Consider the following 23,958-nt stretch of genomic DNA (forward strand, 5'->3'; position numbering starts at 1 on the left):
CAGGAGGTGGCGGTGCAGGTGGGGGGCACAGGGCCTTGGGTTTTCTCTGCGGGGGTGGGAAGTGAAGGAAGGAACAGCCCTGGATAAAAAGCCCCGGGGCGCAGAGGGCAGGCTCCCTTTGCCTGCTCCTGCCAGACGCCTTTCTTTCAGAGCAGGGTTGGGACCACAAGGACCAATAGCAGCCATTCTGCTCCCTCCTGGGGGCACGTTTCTCTTCTGGTGGAAGGGAGAGAGAGCAGACACGGCACTTGCTGCGCTGGAGGGGGGGCTGGAGGCGCGAGTCCCAGCTGAGAGCGGCAGGCCCGGCCCAGATGCCAGCAGACAGGGATGGGGCGCTGCAGGAGGGACGGGGCTGAACCGGGCTTCTGAGCAGAGGCTCGGAGATGGGCGGGCGCTGGCATGAGCAGCAGAGCTGACACCTGGATCTCCACTCGCCTCCCCCTGGAGAACACTTTAATGAGGCTCAAAGCTGTAATATCACAGGACGAGCATTAACAATGCTAATGACCTAAAGTTTAGCCCGGGAACGTTCTCAACCCACCCGTCTTGGGAACACACTGCTGTTCTGGCCCTGCTGAAGCATGGATGGGCTGAGGCTTGTGACGGAGGAGGTGACAACAGGGTGTCAGCGCGGGCCAGGGTGGGAGGGAGGTGCGGGGCGGGGGGAGGAAGGGTAGTGTGAGCTGCATGCTGCAGGGACCCCCCAGCAGAGGAGGAAGGGAAACCTCCTGGTCGCGAAGGATGTTCCTCCGCGCTGCTTAAGAGAAACCCAAGGGAGAAGCGCCCCTGCCTGTCAGACCCACTTTGGGGAAAGCTGGGAGCAGAGACTGTGTCCATTCGTGTCCAGGCAGAGGGTGGTGGACCCACGCCGGCCTCCCGCAGCCTCAGGGGACACCCCTCGTGCCCCTCCTGCCATGAAGCCCAAAGATGTTTTCCCATTGTTGTGTGTGTGTGTGTGTGTGTGTGTGTGTGTTTAAAGCAGCTGAACAGCAGTATATGACATGGATGAAATTAGAGCTGTACTGGTCAACGTTTGAGTTCAGGTTTGGAGCTTAGGACCCTTTTATCCACCCCTGCCCCCTGAGGCCCCTGGACATCTCTAAGGCCCCTTCCAGAAGCCTAGGCCTCTGCATTTGGAAAAAGAGTGTTGTACAATGACCTAGACTTCCAGCTTCGTTGTGTCTGGCATGAAATCATGTCCTTCCCAGGGGCTGCTTGGAGTCAGGCATTGTTGGATGTCCTGGGGCCCCTGACCCAGGCCAGGAGAAGGCACGGGTGCTTGCACATGTACGTACCTGATCTGTTGGCTCCTTACCCAAGCCTGCCTGAGTCTGGGAATGGCTTTATAGACACTCATGCCTGTATCTACAAAAGGTCACCCAGTGAGATAACACAAGACTGAGACCTTCCGACTCCTTTCTGCTCCCCCAAGAAGGGGAACTCACACTATCTCTGTCACAATGCCACCCCCTTAGACTCTCTAACATGAGGGGTCCCTCCTTAGTCCCCCCGCCCCATGCTTTTTCCTCTCCCCAAGGAAAGAACAAAGGAAATCCATTCTGCTCCGAGTTTGCTCGAACATAATTTGCGTCCCTCCCGTTTTCCCCTCACTGCCCCATCCCTGCGACCCCCTAGAGCAACATCAGTGTCTGGTCTGTGTCAGATCACTTTCCCAGGCCCTGAGACCCATTGCCTCCCCTGAAGCCCTCTCTCAGCAACTGTGGATTGAGACTGGGATGCAAAGCTGGTTCCCTGGGGTCAAAGCAGAAACATCAGAGCCCCCCATGCAGACGAAAGGCCTGTGCATGGGTGTTTGTACCGTCTTTTCCTGCCTGAACTTGGTCACAAGCCTCAGTCCTCCCACTGCTGGAATGAGCAACTCAGCGTCGCCAGCCCAGCTCTCACCTGACACCACACTGGATGAAGGCCTGGCCTTTCTGCTCTGGCCCCTGGGTGGGCACATCACTCCCTCCGCAGAGACGGCCCCCCCACCTGCTCGACAGCCCGTGTCTGCAGCCGCAATCAACAGCTCCTCTGCTAGAAAGAACCGCCCTACACTCTGCGTCCGAAGGGAAAGCCTGAAGGCACACGATGACTTACTGAAGGGCAATGGAACATTTAATCAGCCAAGGGACTGAAAGAGACCTCGTCTTTCCCCGCTGCCATGTCCACCTGTGTCTTCAAAAAAGCACAAGTAGACTCTGACTGAGACCAGAAGTCCCTGATTGTGGTCTGGCTCCCCAGATGTCCCCCTGGGCTGTGTCCATCAGATGTCGTATTATTATTACCTGTGTGGTTTGTAAGCCCCGTGGGAGTGGGGTCTTGCTTCTCTGCTGTATGCTGAGTGCCTAGCACACGGTAGAGGCTTTATTTACTTATTTACCTTAAATGTGTGTGGGGGAAACTGACTCCCAACTTGCAGCCTCCGGAAACCCCTTCCACATGGTTCAGAAGTCCTGTCCCCAGAGGCCGTTCCTTTATGGAGGTTGCTAAGCAGGCCTGGGGACTCTCAGGGCAGATGTGCCTCCTGCAAAACCTCTTGCTTCTCACCCTGGGCAGCCACCTCACTGCCTTTTATGGAAGGAGGGGCAATGACTCAGCTGGCTTCTAGATGGGTCCTGAGGTCCCTCCTTCCCCCACCGCGTCCCCACCTCAGCTGTGAGTCATCTCTGAATCATCGGCCTCACCTCCCCCAGAAGCTCCTGGGGCTTCTCTTCAGAATGCCCTGCCATTGTCTCAGAGGGCTTCTCAGATGAAGCTCATGGCGGTGCTGCCTGCTGTGCCCACGAAATCGGCCGTGACCGTGGCTTCCCTGGACCCTGTGTCTGACGAGGTCAGAATTGCATCCGCAGAAGCCACTGGGACCTGGAATGTGTTGCTTTCCGGGTCTCCTTGCAAACATGTAAGCTCCAGTGTTTCTCTGGAGCCTGACACACAGGCACACGTGTGCTCACACACACGCACATGCACGCATGTGCTCACACGTGTAGTCCCACTGGACACCACAGAATGAAAGGGCTCTACTCACACAGGCTCTGTACATTTGCAATTGGTTTTTAAAGATGGGAGTGGCAAGGGGTGGGGGGGGAGAGAATAACCAAAAGTTGCCAGGAGTTTTGAAGCCTTTTATTTGTTTACACATTCTCTAAATTGCAGACAAAAAGATTTGCTACATAAATCATCAACACTGCTAACCAACCACAGGACGAGGATACAACCACAGCAAGTAAGGGACAGGGCCTGTGACTCAGTCTTTGTGGACGTGCAAGGGCTCCACGGAGGGGCTGGGATGTCCAGGGGTCCCCAAGATAAAGGCTGCTCGATGCCCACTTCAACTTGGCTACAGGACTTGACCTCTCCCAGGAGCCCCTCCCAGAAGCCAGTCAGGACAGGAGGAAGGCAGGGGGAGAGGGAGGGGTCCTGGTTCACGGGCATTCCTCCCAGCCAGCCCTCTTCTGAAGGAAGCAGTGGACTCCACTTCTGGGCAAGTCCTCATCAGTGGATCCAAATCCAGATGTGGGCTGTTTCCAACCTTGAGATCCGCCCGGAGACTCACAGTACACCCGCCCTCTGGGAAGTCACAGGACCCACGCGTCCTCTCAGGACACTGGGAGACATGGCACAGCCTCGTCTCCGATACTGAAACACTAAGAGACCTCGAAACATCCCTCAGACAGGGCAGAAATGTCACAGCACTTTTCACACCAGGAGCCACAAAAGAGTGGGAACTTAACACACAGGAGAAAGGAGCAGCCCCAGAAGGCAGAGGAACAGAGGGGAGCATACACACACCTACGGAGGTGACAATGAATCACCTGAAATTGTCAGGGGATGGGGGCTTTTGTTTGTCTGTTGCGGTGGTGGCTTTTTACAGGAGCCAACGGAGATCTCTCCTTCAGACCATTACACACAACTCCCTAAGTCTGGAGTCCTTCTCTCTAACCTTGTGAAAGCTGTGTCTGCCTCAGCCCTGGACACTGTCAGAAGCCCCTGAGCAGCTCAGGGCTAGACGACTCTAAGCTGTCCCATCAGTGGGAGGAAATGGGGTGTTGGATCCCAAGGTCCAGTGGGGAGGGAGTTCAAGGGAGCATACAAAGAAGACCCTTGTTAGCAGGCATTTCTATTGCTGGAGGTCAACTCTCTTGGCCATTCTTTTTTTTTTTTGCAGTACGCGGGCCTCTCACTGCTGTGGCCTCTCCCGCTGCGGAGCAACAGGCTCCGGACGCGCAGGCTCAGCGGCCATGGCTCACGGGCCCAGCCGCTCCACAGCATGTGGGATCTTCCCGGACCGGGGCACGAACCCGTGTCCCCTGCATCGGCAGGCGGACTCTCAACCACTGCACCACCAGGGAAGCCCTTGGCCATTCTTTTATGACTAAGAGTTTTAGAAAGAGTTGAAGCGGCAGGGAGGAGGGCGGGGATGGGCACGGTGAAAGAGACAAAAAAGCATTTCGGAATGACGGGGATATGCTGTGAAAACGGCCTCCTCTCTTGTGCCCACACCTGCAAGAAATGACCCCGAATTTGCATCTTATCTGCAGGTCTAGAGACATAAATGCATCCTTGGCAACTGGAGATCATTGGAACATCTCCTCCAGGGGCCCCCTTTCCAACCACAGCCCAAAGCAATCTGGGGACAGTAAATTCCTGAGGTTGCGAGGCACCCACGGTCTATTCACCGGCTGGGACAGGCAGTGTGGAAGCTAAACGAACCCCTTCCCAGGCTCTTCACGCTCTCTGACTCAACCGGAGCCTGCAGAGGCTTCAGCTTTCTCCCGTCCCCTCCTGAGGGACCCCTTCAGCCTTCCTACCCCAGGGGCCACAGCCCACCCAGAGGAACCCCAGGAAGCCCACCAAAGCCACCAGAATCAGCCTCTCTCTGAGGAGAAACACAGTGGGGCTTTAGGCAACTACGAGAAGAAAATCAATTTCTCTAGGTTTCCTGGCAGAGATGTTCCACTTTTTGGCTTTCAGAGGGGAAAGTTATTGAAACTGGTTTTAAAATTGCCCTCAGTCTAAACACATTTGGGAAGGGAGGCACAGACCTATCTGAGGACTTGTTCTGGCTCTTGAGCTGGTGGACTGTGTGATGTGGATGGGACAGTCTCTCCCTCAGGCCTCCATTTCTTAATTGGTCCAGTGAGTCAGCATCAGGCTGGGAAGGGGTCTGAGCAGACTGGATTCGCAGCCTGAGAGTAAACTTGATTGGAGGTGGAGGGGAGACCGTCTTAGGGCTCAGCCCACTGGCCAGCGGAGTCCACCTTTCATGGAGCCTTGGCCAGGGGTGGTGGGGGGCCTGTGAGCTCAGGGTCCAAGGCCAGCTGCCTGGGCGTCGTGCTACCAGTCTGGCCTGGTTGGGATCCAAGTCAGATGGGCTTCCCCTCCCTCCTCCTGCCAGCGAAAGAGACTGGTGAAGCTGGGTCAGTCAGAAGAGCCTTGTCCACAGGCTCTCAAATGGATGGATGGATCAAGCTCCAGAATGCATTTCGGGTTCTCAAGCACTTTAAAACCTGACTCCCGGCCAAGCATCATGAAAGCCTCGTGTCCCTGACTCTCCACAGAAATCACCAAAACCGCCTGCTGGGAGCCACGTGCTGTCCAGGGGAGAGCCTTCCCCAGAGCCTGCCCCCAAGAGAAAGCGAAGGCTGCTTTAGGCCAGCTCCGAGCTGACACCTACCCAGGGGCAGATACGTGCCTTCCCCCAGCCCAGGCGCTCAGCCTGAGAGCCAACTTGGTGCGGCTTCTTCAGCTGGAATCTGGCTGTGATGTGTGCAGAGGAAGCGGGAGCTGGAGCAAATGGCCAATTTCTGGTGCTGTCAATACAGACAACGGGAGTCTAATAGAGTGTGAAACTCGGATCTGACGGACACCTGGCCAAAGGAGGGCATAGGAGATTTACTGAAAATGCCTTTATGTTGCCCACCCGCACCAAGCCAGAAACGCTGCACAGCTGAGACAGCCTGGCTGGGGTCTCCATGGGAGTCCACCCAGCCCATGCATGAGGCCCCCGTCCCACCACTATTCATCTCTGCTTCCTCCAGTGGGGACTGAACTAGACCATTGTGTGGGTCACTTTCTACCTCTGATCAGGCCCTCCCAGTCGCACCTGCCTGCCCGCCATCCCAGGAGTCGAAAGGCAGCATCTGGAGGCACAGGCTCAGAGTCCCTCTGGCTGGTGACATACTCCAGCCCAGGTGTCTTCATCATCTCACTCCCGTTCATGTTAAGGATGCTCATCTTCCAAGGGCAGCCAGTGCTTGGGAAACTTAAAAGCAACCAGGCTGAGGTCAACTGCTCTCTTCTCCCCAGCCCCCAGAGGGTGAGAATAACTGGACACCTAAGCCTCATCCTCTACTGATGAACATGGGTCCCAAACAGAGAGACCCAGGTACACACACACCTCCCCTGATGCCACGCCAGGGTGATCAGGGTCCCCTGGGGGAGTGTAATTTTGGGGCTGAAAAGCAGCAACTTTGGGCCGAGGTGTGCTTTATTTCCCCAGCACATCTGGGGAAACACCCCGCCAAGTGTTTTAGCCAGCACCAGCCTGCCCAGCAACCAATCATGGCAGGCAAGAAGTGTGTTCCTTTTCCTCTGGAGGAAAGATGCCCAGAGTGGGCCAACATGGCAGATGAGGGGTGGGCTGAGCATTTCTTGCCAAAGCGTGACTCTCTGCTTCCCCAAATGCCACGTGGACCAGATGCATCGGCGAGCCTCTGCCCCCCTGCCCCGCCTCTCTCCAGCCACCTGCCCCCACCGCCTCTGCTCTGGGATCGTTCTGTTTTCATGCTCTCACTCACATATTTGTGTTTCTTTCCTTTTTTACTAGTACCTAATTTAGGCCTCTTCAACTCCGTGGTGAAAATGTGCAGGGGGTTTATTTTCTTCTTCTTTTGTGCTACTGTTTCTTTCCACCACCAACCGGTCCTGCAGCATCCGGCATGGCAGGAGGGACGGGGGTGGTGGGGGGGAATAAGAAAGAGGAGAACCAAGGTCTCGGTGGGGAATGATCATGAAAGAGCAAAGTCAGTAAAAACCACAGCCCCAATTCCACCTATAAAATCGTTGCATCCCTTAGACAAAGCAGAATCGAGCCTTTTTTTTCCAGGTTCCCAACTACTACTACACATCTTCCCCAAAGAAGCAGGGGAGAGTGAAGGGGAGAGATGAGAGAGTCCTTGCAGCCAGTGGTTTTCCAAGCATGAGGCTCCCTTTTCAACTCCCTGTGGTTGTGCAGGGGCTAGAAGCTGGGGGAGCCAGCCTGGGAGAACCCGGGGGAAAGAAAGCATCTTGTCTGGCAGCTCCTGGTTACTGGCAGTTCTCCCTCTCGTCCTGGAGCAACACATAAGGTTCGCTTTAGTTCATTATGTGAGGGGTGTGTGTGTGTGTGTGTGTGTGAGTGTGCGCACGTCTCTGTTCTCATCATCCATATTAATAACATTGATAGGAATGATAGGGATGCAGAGAGTGTGACTATAACCTGGAGACTTGAGGGGTCGTGTTGCTGAGGGAGAAGAGAGGTCTTGGGGGCTCACCCCCCACCTCCCATTTCCTACAGCGACCACTTACCCCTTCATTTCCCCACCACAGCAGCCTTTTTTGCCAGACTGGGTTGGTGCCATCCTGAATGGCCACTCTGCTCGCTGCCTGGGCTAGAGGTCATGATTAGTCATTATATCTCTGTCAAAGAGGGTTCTGGCTGCCCGCCAGTCCCGGTCCCTGCCTTCCCCTGGCCTGCCTGGGAAATGTCACCATCAGCACAAATACTTCCTTCTCTTGGCGGGGCCAAAGAGGGGGAAAGCCTGCAATGACCCTCTTTCAAAACATTGGAGCGAAGAAAGGGAGGGGGCTGGGAACACAGGCCGTGAGCAGGGGTGTTCCTGCGCCCTCTGACCCCCATCCTGCCCCCTACAGCCTCCAGGGACCCTGGGAAGTTACCTCAGGTCTCAGCCATCTGAGGGGACACGACCAGGGCTCACTCACAGCTCAGAGAGCCTCCTCCGGAGCCCGGCCCCTTCCGAAGCTTTCCACTCACACAGGGAGCCCCTGTTCCTGCTGGGCAGGCCCAGACCCTTTGCCTTCCAGTTCCCTGCAGGCGCTTCCTTGGGCCTCTCTTCCCAGCAGCCTGGGGAAGGCGCCATGCAGCCAAGCCCTCCCGGGAGCAGCTGCTGAGAGGCTCAAAGGGCGTCCCTGCTCTCACAGCCAGGGCCCCCGGGCAGGCAGCACTCAAGGACATCTTCCTCTCCCTCTTGCCTCCCTCTACAATGACCTCAGCTGTCCCACCTCCTTAGAAAGGGACCCAGCTCCCCAGGGTCAAAGCCCCATTCTAGCTGCCTCAAAGGCCCTGAACTAACCCATCTGTTCTGCTGTTTCTTCCCCACCTCCAGGGCTGGTGGCTGCAGAGAATCATAACCAGACCCCCAAGCCCTGGAATGTTCAGGAACTCAACCCACTGACAGCTGCAGAGCCCACCTCTGACCACTGACCAGTTAGACCCAAGGAAACCAGCAGGGCCGTGGGCCCGGGTGGGGAGGCTTGTAGGCCTGAGGCAAATGAAAGTATCTGTGCTTCCCACCCACTTCCCCATTCCTCACCTGACATCCAGAGGAATCCAATCGCATCCTTTGGGGGTGGGGGGTAAGATCGCAAAAAGGGGAGCACACAACAGGGGTAGGAGGAACCCCCTCCACTCTGCCGGGCGGTGGGCAGGACCGGCCAGGTGCCCCCTCTCTTGGTGTCCCAGATGCTGGCATCCTGGACTCGGGGACTGGATGGGGAGGCCCTCCCAGGCCTGACCCCTCTGGAAGCAGTGCCTAGAAATCTGTTCCCAAGGTCGCAGGCCGTGATCTAGCCCGTCCTCTGCCGCCACCTCCTTCCCCACCAAGCCCCCTCCTCCATCCAGACCAGGAGGACCTCAACAGCTTATCTCACTAAGGTCAAAGGACGCTTTTTCTGTGGGGTTGGGAAAACCCACATCGACCAGAAGACCCTCTGTACCTCCCACCTCCAGCTGGGTGAGGGGCACCACTCCTGCCTGCTTTGCCCTCTGAAGCCCTCCAACCGACGGGGAGCCAGAGGACAGGGGGCCTCGAAAAAGGAAGAGCTGTCTTGGTGTCCAGAACTGACAAAGCCTGGGCCTTTGGGGGAAACAAAGAAAAGCACGTTGCCAGGATCTCAGGCCTGAGGAAAGAAAAGGGGAGGCGGGGGTGTTATAATAACTCTTCCTTTCCATGCCCTCTAGTTATTTAGGTGCAGGACTTCTTCGTGAGTGGGAACCAGGCTTCTGGCCCCCTCCTCAAGTCCCCCTCCTTACTTCTCTTCATTTCGCTTTGCCTGACTTGACGGATCTCTGACCCTCCCCACTCCTCCCTCAAGGCAGCCCCTTCCTCCCCCCTCTCCAGGGATGGGAACGTCCCACAGGTGACAGCGGTGCCCAGCTCTGCAAAGGAGGCAGGCGTGGTGGTCAGGGCATCCTCACTGGGAGTGTGAGCGCAGCTCTGGCCCCCGGAGCCATGTCTCCCTTGCGTTGGGCACAGGCACGGCCTGAGGAGGGGCCCACAGTGGGCAGCAGGGGAGAGGCTGGGGGGTCGGGGAGCGAGAGAGGAAGGGAGGCTGCCGTCCCAGCACCTGCGTTCAGTTCAGTCTGAGAACCACCTGAGGGGCAGGGAAGGTGGGTGGTCCTCAGCGCTCCCCACCAACCCCCTACACACGACTCAAAGAGGATACTAGGGGCCCCTCTTCTCTGAGTCTGGAAGCCTACGGGCGCCCATAATCTTTCTTCAAGAGCATACATCTCTCTCCTAAACTTGCCCCCATAGGAAAAGTAATAATAATCCTCTCATTTTTCGTCCTTAAAATATCTGAACTTTTAAAGGGAAGGGCCAAAAGGAATCATGCTGTGTTCAAAGCACAACGACTAAATAAGATGCACCACGAGTGTAACTCTCCAGGGTACCATGCAACCATCACTGTGAAACCCAAACCTTCCCCCAACCTTAAAACCTGTTATCTTCCCCAGCTCTGAAGGAATCTGGCCTCCCTCCCTCCCCCACCCCCGCAGGCTGACTATGTCGTCCCAGACGGCTTGCACTGAGCCTGGGGAAGCAGCTGATCTCCTAGGCCTGCCTGGCTTCCTACCTGACCCTGGGGCAATGACAGGAGCAGGGGCTCCTTGGGACCTGCGGGCTCCTGCCTTAGGGGCTCTGAGCCAGTGGGGGGTTTAGAAGGAAAGCCGCCGGAAGGTAAATCTCCTGGCAGGGGCCTTGTCTTAATTCCCCACTGCCAGTGCCTCCAACTGGATTTGCTGCAGGCCCGAAAAGCAGTTTCAAAAATACCCACAGGAAACAGAGGGTTTCAACTTCCGGTTGGGATCCCGCAGCCTCACCTCCTCTCTGGTCGGCGGGAGCCACAACATCGGGGTGAAGCAGAAGAAAGGCACCCTGGCTGTCCCCAGGGTTTCAGCTGTGAGGCAATAGCACCATTATCTCCACGTGGTGGCCTCTGGACCCAGTGACCAGAACTACCAAGGTGTGGGTCCCTCCCCACGCCAGGGCCCGTGCCTGGATCGGATCTTCAGCAGCATTACCTCTCGTCCCCGCAAAAACCCTGTTGGAGGAGCCTTATCTCCCTGCCTCACAGATGTGGGAAATGAGGCTCAGAGAGGTTAAGTCATTTGCCTGAGGTCAACCAGCTAGAAACTAACAGAGCTGGGCTTTAAACCAAAGTTTTTAAGTGACTGTTGCACTGAGCTGAATTATAGCCCTCTCCAGAAGTGAGCACCCCATTCTAGGCTGTGTTGACCTTATAGAAGGGAGCATCTTCATTCTGAAATCCCCAGCCCCCAGGATAGATCTCTCACCTTCCACCACAGATCCGTGCTCAGTCAGTTTTCTTGTCACAGCTTGACCTAGTGGCCCTGACCACAGGCAGCCTCTTCCTTAAAACATAAACCCCCTTTGGTCAAAATGGAGATTCCAAGAAGGCGTCTAACCTTGGCTAACTCACACAAGAAAGGGAGTGTAGAAATCATTAGGGGTCCCTACCTGACAAGCCCAGCTCTCCGGTGATGATTTATATAACATTATGCTTTTTAAGACTCCTGATGTCACTGTGGGACAGGCAGGACAAGTATTTTCTCCATTTCACAGCTGGGCAAACTGAGGTTCAGAGACGTTAAGTGATCTGCCCAAGGTCACACAGCTACTCAATGGCAGGGGCAAAACAAAAACCCTGACCATCCATGTGCACCCTGTGATTCTAGTTCATTCTCTGGGGCTCAAAGGAAGAGCAATTGTTGACCAACACTTTCCTTTTCTCAATACAGAAGGTGATAAATGTGACCATGACTTCTGTTTGCTTGCAGTATCCTGCAAGTGTCATCTCACAAGCTGGCTTTGCTGTCCCCATTTTCCAGACGGGGAAACTGAGGTCTCCAAAGAAGAAGGGGTTGGGCCCATCCTTCAGGGAGTGAAACTGGGAAGGGAACTATGGGCCTTCCTGATGTCTGGTCCAGACTCCTGGCCACCCTCATCCCTGTGGAAGGTTACAGCACCGTCCTTGGCCTGCGAGACCCAATCCTACCCTCTCAGCTTCTGTGGAGGCAAGTGTGGCTGGAGAGAGAACAGAACCACCCCATCATCTGCGTTGAGGTGGGGAACAGATTTGCACACACTCCAAAGAGGGTCTGTCACTTGTAGGTCACTATTTTGGTTTCAGATTTGCTTTTTTTAACTTTTAAGCCATTTGTGGCTTTTGAGAACATTTTGATGACTTTTTTCCTAAAATTAAATCAAGGTGATTTTTCAAAACCAATAACCAGCCTTTGAGGACGCTCACTTTGGGTTTTGTGGGAGAACAGAGAGGCGAGTGGTCAGGAGAGGAAATCTGGCCCTCTGATATGACCCGCCCGGGGTAAATGGACGATGCGACCACATAGCAACTTCCCAGACCCTCCCTGGGCCTCCGGAATCCAAAACGTGTTCACCGACCAGCAGGGGGAAGGAAATAGCTCATGAGGAAGATGAAAATCTCATCTGGTCAGGCCCTTTAAACGAGGTCATTATGTATGCATGGAACCCCCTCCAAGGCCACAGGCTCCTGCAGGAGACTGACTCCCGTCTCTGGCCACAGGTCACTCCGTAGAGGACCTGGGGGAGACCAGCACAGCTCGGCTGCGCGCCAGGCTGCCCCGGGCCTGCCGGCCAAGAGCAATTAGCCAGGAAGAAGGGCTCTTGCCAAGTCTCGGCGAGAAGGCCGCAGCCAGGCAGAGGTAGCCCAAGCGGCCAGAGCCTCTGGGCCTCCAGGGGCTTCTTCAGGAGCTGAAGGACTAAAAATAACTTGGGCCTTTGTTGTAAGCAGCCGGACCACAGAGATGGAGCTGATGTCAAGGAAGCTGAGCATGCGCCAGGGTCCTGCTCACCGAGACCTGCCCTTTAGGCAAATGATTTTTCCAGAAATGTGTCAGTTTTTGTGTGTTGCTGCCGTTGCCACTGCTGCGGAGAGTCAAAGGCAGCCCGGTCCGCTCCAGCCCACAGGGCTGACTTCCAACACAGACTTCTCGGAACTGAGCCTCCCCACCTCTGGCTTCTCAAAGGGAGAGTCCAGCACGTACTGGGGAGCTTAGGAGACAAGCGCAGCCCTCGAGCTGAAGCTTCTGCGTGGTTGTCGCCCTGGTCGCAAATAATCACATCACCCCAATTATTTGTTTCGGGAACAATCATTTCTCCCCCATCCTGAAATTTCCAGAGTCAGGTCTCAGTAGACAATGGCAAACATACACTATGTGGAAGGAAGGAATTACTTGGGAAAAGGAATTCGCAGTGTCACATCAGTACTGGAGGCTTTCTCAGAGCTGCAGTCCTTGGGACCAACATTCAGATTCTTGACCTGGCAGCCTTCACTCACCTTCCTGGTTCTTGAGTCCCATCAGGGAATGCTCCAGACCCAGGCTGAGTGGAAGGCAGAGTCTTGGTCTCTCCCTCTGCCACAGGCTGTGGCCTGTCTCTCCTCAAGGATGCCCCAGCTCTGAAGGTCTGGTGCCTTGCCAGGCCGCTCCTGATGGACAGCAAATACTGACTGGCTATGGTGGGGCCTCAGAATTATCTTCACAGCATTTCCGTCCACCCCTCAGGGCCTCCCCCTCCCTCCCCAGCCCCATCAAGAGGTCGCCCTGGCTGTGGATGCCACTGGACATCTGCTGGGGAAGCAGCTCTTCCTCTTCACAGGGACCAAGGAACAAGGAGGTATTCCAGGGCTCCAACGTCTAGACAGCCCTCTAGGTTCCGAGTCTAGAAGTTTCCAGCGGGGCTTGTAATAAATAAAAACTTCTCCAGAGCCTTTTGCTCCTCTGCTAGGCTCAGGATGGAGAGGCTAAGCTGGGGGCAGGGAGGCTGTGCGAAGATTTCTTGGAACACAATAGATAGAAAACACCAAACCACGCATGAGTGACTGATGGGTGGTCACAAAATGGGACCAGTGGCTCCTTAAATGGGAACCAGTGAGAGGGCCGCAGTGCTAGGGTAAATGTGAGGGGGGTCCACAGGGCTGTGGCTGGGGTCCTTCTTCAAAAGTTTACGATCTTTCTGGCAGAAACAGGAGGGGCTGGCTGAAGAACGGAAACCTGTGTGTAGGAGTTCAGCAGATATCTCGCCCCCTCGGTTCCACGTGTCCACGCCCTCTGTGGTTACTGATGTTCCTTACAGTTGGTCTGTCTGGAAATATGGGAGTAGGGGCTCGATCTGGTTTGAACTGGGCTCTGCTTCAGCCTCTCCGGCGGCAAGCCACATTCTGTGACTTGTGGCCCTAGGCCTGGCAGCCGAAGGCTGAGGCTTTTTCTTTGAGCAGTTCCCAGCATAAGTGGCAGCTCCAGCTCCCTATAAAAAATGAGATGGCATTACTAGCAGCCCCTCCCCCAACCCTCAAGCCCCACCCCTTGACCCTAACTTCTTTTTTTTTTTTTTGCCGGTACGCGGGCCTCTCACTGCTGTGGCCTCTCCCGTTGCGGAGCGCAGGCTCAGCGGCCATGGCTCACGGGCCCAGCCGCTCCGCGGCATGTGGGATCTTCCCCGACCGGGGCACGAACCCGTGTCCTCTGCATCGGCAGGCAGACTCTCAACCACTGCACCACCAGGGAAGCCCCAGACCCTAACCTTTTTGTAAGCCCTGTTTTAGTTTGACTTTCACGATTCAGAGACCGAGTCCCAGTTCTGAAAACGTGCTGGAGTCTGTTGCTTAGCTGCTCGGAAAACAGAAGGTGCTCAGAGATGATGGGTTGAACTGCGGTGAAGACCCTCCATCCTTGGCTGTGCCTCTTAACCAGCATCACCGGGTCTGGACCACTTCCCCTAGAAGCTCACACCTCCCCCACCCTCTCAGCCATATGTCTGGGAAACATCTCCTTGGCCCTCAAGTTGAAATTTCAGCTGGTTAAGCTGTGCCTCAGTTTCATCATCTGTAAAATGGGAGTGGTCATACCTGCTCCGTAGGGTTGTGACGATTAAATGAGACAAGACAGGTAAAGCCCTTAGCACAAGGCCTGCACATTAGTGAGGGCTCAGTAAGTGGTAGAAGTAGCTGTTGTTGTTATTGTTGACTTCATCACCATTACCTTCTGGGGGCTCAGCCACTGGGGGATTTAAACAGTACATGTGGTAGCCGCGGTCACAGTCATCGCAGAAGAGGAGCTGGTCCTGGTGGAATGCAAAGTAGGAGGAGAGGAGGAATGTTTGAATTATTTAGAACCAACATCTGGCCCCCACCTACTCCGCCTGCCTTATCTCCATTGATCAACTTCCCTGGACGCCCCTTTCCAGGCCCCATTTAGAGTCCTCACTGTCCCTTGAACATGCCTTGTGCTTTGCCCACACCTGGAATTTCCCCCTCTGTCTCCCAAACTATGCGCATCCTACTCCCACTTAAGAGTTCCGCTCAAATCATAGCTCCTCCAAGAAGCCTTCCTAGACCACCACCTCACACCCAAGCTTAAAGGAATTCTTTATCCTTCTGAACTCGCATAGCCAATAATTCTGCCTCCATAAGGGCGGAAAACTAATTTCATGCATTTCTGTGTTCTCCAGGATGATTGCTTAGTGCATAGAAAGTACTTTCAACGTTTGCAAATTTTAATTGAATTCCTCTCAACCTCACTCTTCCAATGTGTGCAATGGGCAGCAACCATACTTGCTGGTAACATCCATAACACCTCAGAACTTTTTCAGGGTTTCATTATGCACGTTTAGAGAAACGCAAGTGATGTGATGCCACCTTGCAGCTCTCAAAAGCCTCTTCGGGGGCTGGAGGCTGGAGCCAGATGAGAACAGTCCCCTCCGGTGCTGTGGTTAACTTCCAAGGACACAGTAGGCACCTTTGCTCCTGCAGTTCCCTCTGCCTGGAGACTCTCCCAGTGCCTGACCCCTTCTCTTCTGGACCATTCCCTACCCTCCCTTCGAGTCTTCAAACACTTCTCTTCCACAAAGACTAGACTTCACTAATCTTCATCAAATGGAATTTCTCTGACCCCTCTTGCATCCTCATAGTACTTTCTCTTCCTTAGGACATTTAATTGCACGTTCCTTTATGCTACAAAGCCTGGCATGTGGTAGACATGTACACCAGTCCGTTTGGAACATGCCTCTTTTGTCCACTCCTTTATAGATTGCAAGGCCCTTGGGGCAGAACCTTGTCTTACTCATCTCCGCATCTCCTTCAGAACTTCCTTGCACATAGTAGCTACTCAGTAAGTGTTTGTGATCTGGTCCCCATTCTCCAGGTTCAGCCCTGTTCTATTCAGTGACCTTTGGGCCTGCTTTGATGGCTTATAAGACGTCTGCAAAGTTAAGTTCTGTATCAAATCTCACCTTGGCTCTCACCAGTGTAGAGATCCTAGAAAAAGTAGATATAGAAGTTGAAAACCCCTGTGAGCAAGCAATGGGGCAGGAGAGATCATGAATGATCTTTTTTTTTAATATCATGCTAAGACCTTTCAATAGGACAATGGGAAGCTTTCGAAGAGTTAGCAATAGAGGAATAACATGGTCAGACTTGCAGTATAGAAAGATCTCACTAGCTGCTGTATAAGAAAAGATATCCAGGTGGAGAGGGATTGGTTCTCAAGGCCAGAAGGCCACTTAGGAGGCTACTATAGTCGTCCAGGTAAGAGATAACTTATGATGGTGGCCTGAACTAGGGTTGTGGCTTGGGGGAGAGAAAAGGGGCTTGCTTCCATCTCAGAGTAATTGATTAGATGTAGAGAGTGATAAGGAAGAAATCAAGGATGTCTTCTAGGTGGTGGCTTGGTCGGCAAGACAAACGAAGTAGCCATCCACTAAGGCGTAGGCAGAGGAGCAGACCTGTGGGAGGCAGAAGGCAACCTCAGCTATGAACATGATCTATCGGTCTACAGATCACCTGGTGAGGGTGCCTGGAGGCAGCTAGAGGTCAGGAGAGAGGCCTGGACGTAAGATATGGACTGGGGAGTCACTGGTGATGAGATGGCACTGGAGGTCCTGGGAAGGGAAGCCCAGAGTACGTGAGAGCAGATGTCTTTGAACTTGTGCTCATGGAGGGGTGTTCACGAACTCCTTGAAATTATATGCACAACTCTGTGTATAGGTACAGAGGTACATTTTTCTGAGCAAAGGGTAAATCCATAGCTTTCGTTGAATTTTCTGAAAAATCAAGGACTCAAAACAGTTACTGAGGAGAAGGCCAAGAATAGATGCTTGGGGAACACCAAAGCTAAGGCCCAGGCAGAGAAGAAAGAGACTAAGAAACAGCAGTCAGAAAGGTAAGATGAAAACCAGAACAGTGTGGTTAATTCCAAAAGAGTTACACCATTATTGTTGGAGCTGAAATAAGCTAAATGACCATATGATTTAGGGATAATACAAGGAGAAAACAGTTAGGATAGGGACAGAAAACAGGGAGAGACTTGTGAGAAACAGTATTAGTAATATCTGAAATACATTGATAACTCCTACTCTAGTGCTGACACGAGAAATACAAGGAGGTAGAATATCCTGGATTGGACTTTCCCAAAGGGAAACCAAGGCATCTGTGGGTTTAAATGTCTCTTTCATGGGTTGATCATTGTCTAGCACCATATTCTCTTCTTTTCCACTTGCTTCTCAGATAATTGCCAGCCAAAACCACCAAAAAACCCCCAGCTCATGCGGACCCCCATGAGAAACACCATTTAAGGACATCTTACTCCCAAGTAGTCAAGAACCAGAATTCACCTATGGCTACAGTTCCAGTAGAATGGGAATCCCTTTCTGGGATGTGCAGGGTAAATCCCTGGCTATGTGAGAGGAACCCCCTATTGCCCAAGCAGCCTCACTCCTTGATTCCTCCTCTAAGGTTCTGCCAAGTCAACAAAAAACCTCTACATGAACACTATTTGTAAAGCCAAAGACCAGAATCAACCCAAATGTCTATCAATAAAGGACTGGTTGAATAAACTAATGAAGAACTATGCAACTGTAGGAAGGAGTTAAGATTATGTCTGTACATTGCTGTGGAGTAACCTCCAGGATATTCAGTGAAAACACAAAGTAAAGAAAACAGGTATATCTTTCTACCATTTTCTAAGAAAATGCATCCACTTTCTTATAGATTCATGTGCACATACACATTTCCATTTAACAAAATAGAAACATAAACCATAATTTTTAAAAATGGTCCTATAAGCAGAGTGTAAAAGAGGTAGGGATAGATGTTAGATTTCTTTGAACATACTGTTTATTTTAAAAAATTTGATTCTGGAGCCAGTAAATATTTTACATGGTCATAAAGCAAAATTCACATGGTAACTGTCACTAAAAAAAAAAAAAAAAAAAGGAAGAAAAATGAAACAAATGAATCTAATCATGTACTAGTTGGTGGCATAACCACACAGAAAGAAACTATTCCAAGTGACTTGGAAACAAGTAGTTGGACTGTACCACCTCAGTCAAATATATCTTAAGGACAAAAACAAGTGCGAATATGCATATACATATACATACATATATATATTTCTTTTCAGCAATCATATTAGTGTTGTTAATAGTGGAATTGATATTCTATGTGTGTGTCAAATGAGTGGTTATGTTGGTAATGAGAAGCAAAAATTTTGACATGGTTAAAAGAAAATACAGATGTAAGAGTGATAAGCTTAAGTAAAAACCCTATAATTCGTTCTGGCAATGAATTGGAAGTATCAGTGCAAATTCACAGTGTATTTTATCTTTAAAACAAGCAAAACCTATTTTCTAGCTCTGTCCGTTGAAAATGCCCCCAAACAATGACTAATGCAGTAAAAATTAGCACCCCATCGCCCATATTATATCTTCTAAAAACCATTGCCCACTAAAAGGAACCAGGAGTCATTGGAGAAATGGCTGATTCCAGGTCTGGGGCATGAAATGTATAAGTATCGCTACATATTGGAAAGCAAGGAAACAAATACTACTGAGGTAGGGACTTCCCTGGTAGTCCAGCGGTTAAGAATCCGTCTTGCAATGCTGAGGACGCCTGTTCGATCCCTGGTCGGGGAACTAAGATCCCACATGCCGCGGGGCAACTGAGCCTGCATTCCACAATTACTGAGCCCGCTCTCTCTGGAGCCCCTGTACCTCAACAAAGAGCCTGCACGCTGCAACAAAAGATCCCGTGTGCAGACCTGACGCAGCCAAAAAATAAATAAATACTAAAAAAACAAAAAACAAATACTACTGAGGTCATGTCAGAAGGACTCAGGATCCAAACTGTGTCCCCACTGGAACAAAAGTGGGAACACAGTCCCAAAGATGGGACAATTTTAACTGCAATGGATTGAAATAAAACAAGTATGTATAAATCCTCGAGTCCATAAAGATACTATTTTTTTAAAACTTTGTCACTTTTGTTAGATGCTAGGGAAACATCCCATCATTTTTTAATTTATTATATTGAAATAATTTTAGTCTTAGAGAAAAGTTGCAAAAATGATACAGTTTCTGCACACACTTTACTGAACTTCCCCTAAAGTTAACATCTTACATTACCACAGTACAATCATGAAAAACAGGGAATCACCATTGCCATTAGCATGACACTATTGACTAATCTGCAGACATCACCTCATTTGAATTTCACCAGTATTTTTCCCCACTTACATCCTTTTCCCCAGGATTCAATTCAGGATCCTACATTCCATTTAGTTGTTAGGTATTCTTAGTGCCCTGAATGTGTGACAGTTCCTTGGTTTCTTTGTCTTTCATGACTTTGACACTTTCGAAGAGTCCAGGCCAGTGATTTTGTAGAAAGTCACTCAGGCTGAGTTTGTCTGATCTTTTTTCCATAAGAGGAGATCTTCTCAGTGCATCTTATTGGGGGCATGGACACCAATGTATCTTATTACTAGCAATGTTACTCTGATCCTATAGTTAAGGTAGTATAGTATCTGTAGTGTAGTTTTTCCACTGTAAAGTTATGGTTTTTCCCTTTGTAACATATAATAAGTAATCGGGTGGGGGAGATACTTTGAGATCAAGCAAATATTCTGCTTCTCATCATACTTTTGCCTGCTAATTTTAGCATCAGTTGATGATTCTTGCTTACAACAACCATACCATGATGTTTGCCTACTGGTGATTTCCCTCTTCCCTCTACATTCATTAATTGTAATCCTGCTCTAAGGAAGAGTTTACCTCTTCCCCATTCATTCATTAATTCATTCACTTATTCAATTTTTAAAATGTTAATATGAATATTTATTTTGTCTTTGGGTTATAATCCAATACTATCATTATTTACTTTGTTGCTCAAATTGTCCCAGATTGGGCCATTAGGAACTCCTTCAAGTTGGCTCCTATGTCCTTTACCAATTTTTTAGCACCTCCTTACTTTCTAGTACCACAGGAGGCTCCGGCCTCCTCTTACATTTTCCCAGCTCCAGCCATTTCTCCAAGAATCCCTGGCTCCTTTTACTGGAGAATGGTATTTAGAAACCAATATCTGGGTGCTATGGGTCCTCATTGTTTCTGGGTTGTCATTGCTTCTAGGCCCTTACGACAGAGTTAGGAAATAAATGTACGTGTAGGTGCACATCTATATTTATTTCTGTATTTATCCACATGTGTGTGTACATATAAATAGTTATAGATATATAATATACAAACAAAATATATTATATTTAAAAGCATAAATTCATACTGATACCCCCTATTCCAACCCAGGACCACAGGGTTCAGTCTAGCCTTCGCCCTTTATTTGATTTTTCTTTCTCTGACATTGGGAAACCTGGCTCTCATTATTCACAATATATAGGTATCAGTTCAGACCTGCAGACACATCAAGTAGTTTCAGAATGACTAACTCACATGCCTGTGAGAAACAAATTTACTAACTAGCATATAATATGTGTATAGTCATTTCTGTCTTTAGCCTTAGAATACACAGTCAAATACTACTTTCCAAAGTTATCTAGGTTAATTTTTTCCTTCCCTACCCTTCAGTATGGCCATGTTACTATTTATCTTATAGTTAAGTTCATTTGTTACTGTTCATATTCCATTTTCGCTTCCCCCACCTCCTGGTTGAATTTCAGTATTTGTCTTGAGGGTATGTGAAACAATACCTTGGTTCAAAGAGCTATACAAAAAGGCATTTTCAGAGAAGTGTTACCCCCCATCCCTACTATCCCACCCCCATTTCCCCATTCTTTCTACCCCATTCCCACCTACCCTGTAGATAACCAATCTCTTTAGTTTTTTGCTTATCCTTCCTGTATTTCTTTCACACAAGTAAATAGATATATGTATATTTTCTTATGCCTTTCTTGCAAGAATGGCAGCTTACTGTAGATATCATTTTTACTGTGCTTTTTTATTTAACAATATATTCTGGAAATCACTCCATGTTAATTCATAAAGATCTACATCATGTTGTTGTTGTTTTACAAATGCCTAGTACTTCATTGTGCCATCCTTTATTCAACCATTTTGTGTATAAGCACTTAGGTCATTTCCAATATTTTCCAGTTATAAACAGTGTGACTATGAATAACCTTACACATGTGTATTTTCATAGAGTTGTGGGTATATCTTTAGGGTAGATTCCTATAGGTGAGAGAGCTGAGTCAAAAGTTAAGTGCACAGTAGCTGTGTTAGGTATGGCTAAATTTCCCTCCAGAAGGGTTGTACCACTTTGTATTCCCACTGACAATATATAACAGTGCCACCTTTCCCACAGCTTCATTAACAGAATGCACTGCCATATATTTTTTCCCCAATCTTATGGGTAAGAAATGATATCTCAGTTTTGTTTACATTTTAATTTCTTTAATTATGAGTGCATTCAAACATTTTTTTTGCAAACATTTAAGAGTCATTTTTATATCTTTTGTGAACTGTTTTTCATATCTTTTTCACATTTTCTGTCAGGTTTATGGTCCCTTGTCCCTCAAATTTTAAGAGCTCTTTATATATTGCCACCTTTATCTGTGGTATATGATGCAAATATTTTCTCCCATTTTGTCAGTTGTTTTTTTACTTTATTGTTTTTTTACTATGTAAATGTTTATGTGGTCAGATTTGTCAACATTTTCTTTTATTCCTTCCGAATTTTGAGTCACAGGAAATCTTTCCTTATATTTAAAGAGAAATTCATCCATGTTTTCTTCTATTACTAGTATGGTTTTATTTTTTATATTTATATTCCCAGTCCACTTGAAGGCTGTTCTTACATATTACATGAGATGTGGACCTAATTTTATCTTTTCCCAAATGGTTACCCTATTGTCCCAGCACTGTTCATGAAAATGTCCATCTTTGATCCAGTAATTTTAGATACAACCTTTATTTTATACTAAATGTCCGTATGTAGTTGGGTCGATTTGTGGGTTTTCTATTCCATTCCACTGGTCTTTTTGTCCATAGTGTTTTAATTTCAGAGGCATTACAGTATGTTTTAATATCTAGCAGGGCTAGACTCCCTCCATAATTTGTTGTTTTTCAGTGTTTCCTTGGCTATTCTTGCATGTTTGTTTTTCCATATGAACTTTAGTATCAACTTGTCTAGTTCCATTAAAAAGTATGTTGGTGCTTTTATTGGGTTTGAATCAAATTTGTAAATTAACTTAGGAAGAACTGAGATCTTTACAATGTTGAGTCATTCTATCCAAGGTCACACAATGTCTTTTCATTTGTTCAAATCTATTTCTATGCCTCTTCAAAAGCATTTAAAATTTTTCTTTATTTAGGTTTTACATACTTACTGTTAAGTTTATTTCTAAATATTTCTTATTTGTTGCTACTGTAAGTAGAGTTTCTCTACCATAATGTCTTCTAACTGGTTATTATTTGTGCATATGAAAGCTATTAATTTTTGTATGGTAATTTTATATCCTGCTACCTTTAATGTTTTGAGTTAGCTTTATTATTGATTCTCTAGACTTTCCCAGATATACTATTAAAGTTATGAAATAGAGAAAAACTTTCTACTTTGTTGCCATTCTTATACTTACTGTTTTCTCTTGCCTAATTGCATTAGCTAATATCTCTAGAAAAATTATGAATAGTAATAGAGATAGTGGGCATCCTTATCTGGTTCCTGATCTTAGCAGAAATGCCTCTAGTATTTCTCCATTAAATAAGACAATGGCTTTAGTTCTAAGGTATGAAAAGTTTATCATGTTAAGAAAATATCCCACAATTTCTATTTTCTTGAGGGTTTGATCATGAATACATGTTGAATCCACCCCTTATTTTGAAAACTTATAAATAAAGGGAAAGAATCTAGTATTTATCCTGCTTTTTCTATATAATCTATACATGAAGGTAACCAAATATGAGGTTGGAAAAGTTTCTCTTTATAGAATTATTCTAGCTAACAAACAAAGAAGAAATTATGGCATAAGAACATCACTATTTGCAATCCCTAATGAAATAGTCAGTGTAGTCGAAGATGCTACCGTTATGAAAAGAGAGACACCAGGTATTACATACATCCTGATGAAAGTAACTTCATTATTTATGAAGTAGTCTTGCTATTTATATAGTTTAGAGACAGAGACAGAAAGAGACAGAGAAAAAGAAAGAGAACCTGGATGTGATCAAGCCTCTAGCTCTAAGCACCAATGTACAAGAAATACAAGAGACAGAGGAAAATGTCAAACACCACCACAGGGATGCAGTTAGTAAAATACAGTCATGGGAAACTCTATTGAACAAATAAATTGATTTCTTCAACCAAAAAAATCAAGGGGAAAAAAAGATCAAGATAGAAGGAAACCCTATATATTAAGAAACTTTAAAGACATATCAACTAATTGCAATGTATGAGTCTCATTTGAATCCCAATTCAAATACATTGTAAATAAAAACATTTTAAAACAATTTAAGATTATTAACACAATGTTTAAGACAATTGAGGCAATAGGAATGTTGACTGGATGTTTCATTATATTAAGGAATTATTGATTTTTTAAAATATTATTGTTAATATTTTGGGGTTTTTTGTTAATAATTAAGTCCTTATCTTTTTTTAACTTGAAAATAAGTATATTCACAATCTGTAAAACATAAGTCCTTATTTTTTTAGACACATATGGTATTTACAGGTGAAATGATATTATGACTAGGACTATAATATCGTGGAGAAAGAGGTGGCAATATTTACAAAACAGGATTGGACATGTATTGATCATTGTTGAAGCTAGTGATGAGGGTACCTCAGTTTCACTATTTTCTCTATCTTTGTGTATATTTGAAATTGTCCATAACAAAATGTGGGTTTTTTAAAATTCTGCATCTATTATACTTAACATTTAGACCAAGTGAGATGACACACTCCAGAATGTGGTGTAAAGAGTCAAGCACACATCCCAACCATAAGCAGTGGGCACCATTGTCTATCAATGAACCCATGAGGCCTAACGGCCAGCAAGGCAGCCTCTGGCCATCACCTCCTGCACCCCTCTCCACAGGCATGAAGAGTACC

General features: G+C 48.5%; 1 protein-coding gene across 1 annotated transcript in view; it reads right to left on the reverse strand.

Moving 5' to 3' along the window:
* Positions 1 to 13,266: 13,266 nt before the first annotated feature.
* The window catches only part of DPF3 (double PHD fingers 3), a gene marked incomplete at both ends in the record, with an annotated part of 257,662 nt that continues 246,970 nt past the window's right edge, over positions 13,267 to 23,958 (reverse strand). The window contains 2 exons of the mRNA XM_081229806.1: positions 13,267 to 13,871; positions 14,606 to 14,687. Coding sequence (XP_081085932.1) covers positions 13,801 to 13,871; positions 14,606 to 14,687 — 153 coding nt within the window. The remainder of the gene's footprint in view (positions 13,872 to 14,605; positions 14,688 to 23,958) is intronic.

Source organism: Mesoplodon bidens (assembly GCF_964165515.1).
Source record: "Mesoplodon bidens genome assembly, chromosome: 3".
Lineage (NCBI taxonomy): Eukaryota > Metazoa > Chordata > Mammalia > Artiodactyla > Ziphiidae > Mesoplodon > Mesoplodon bidens.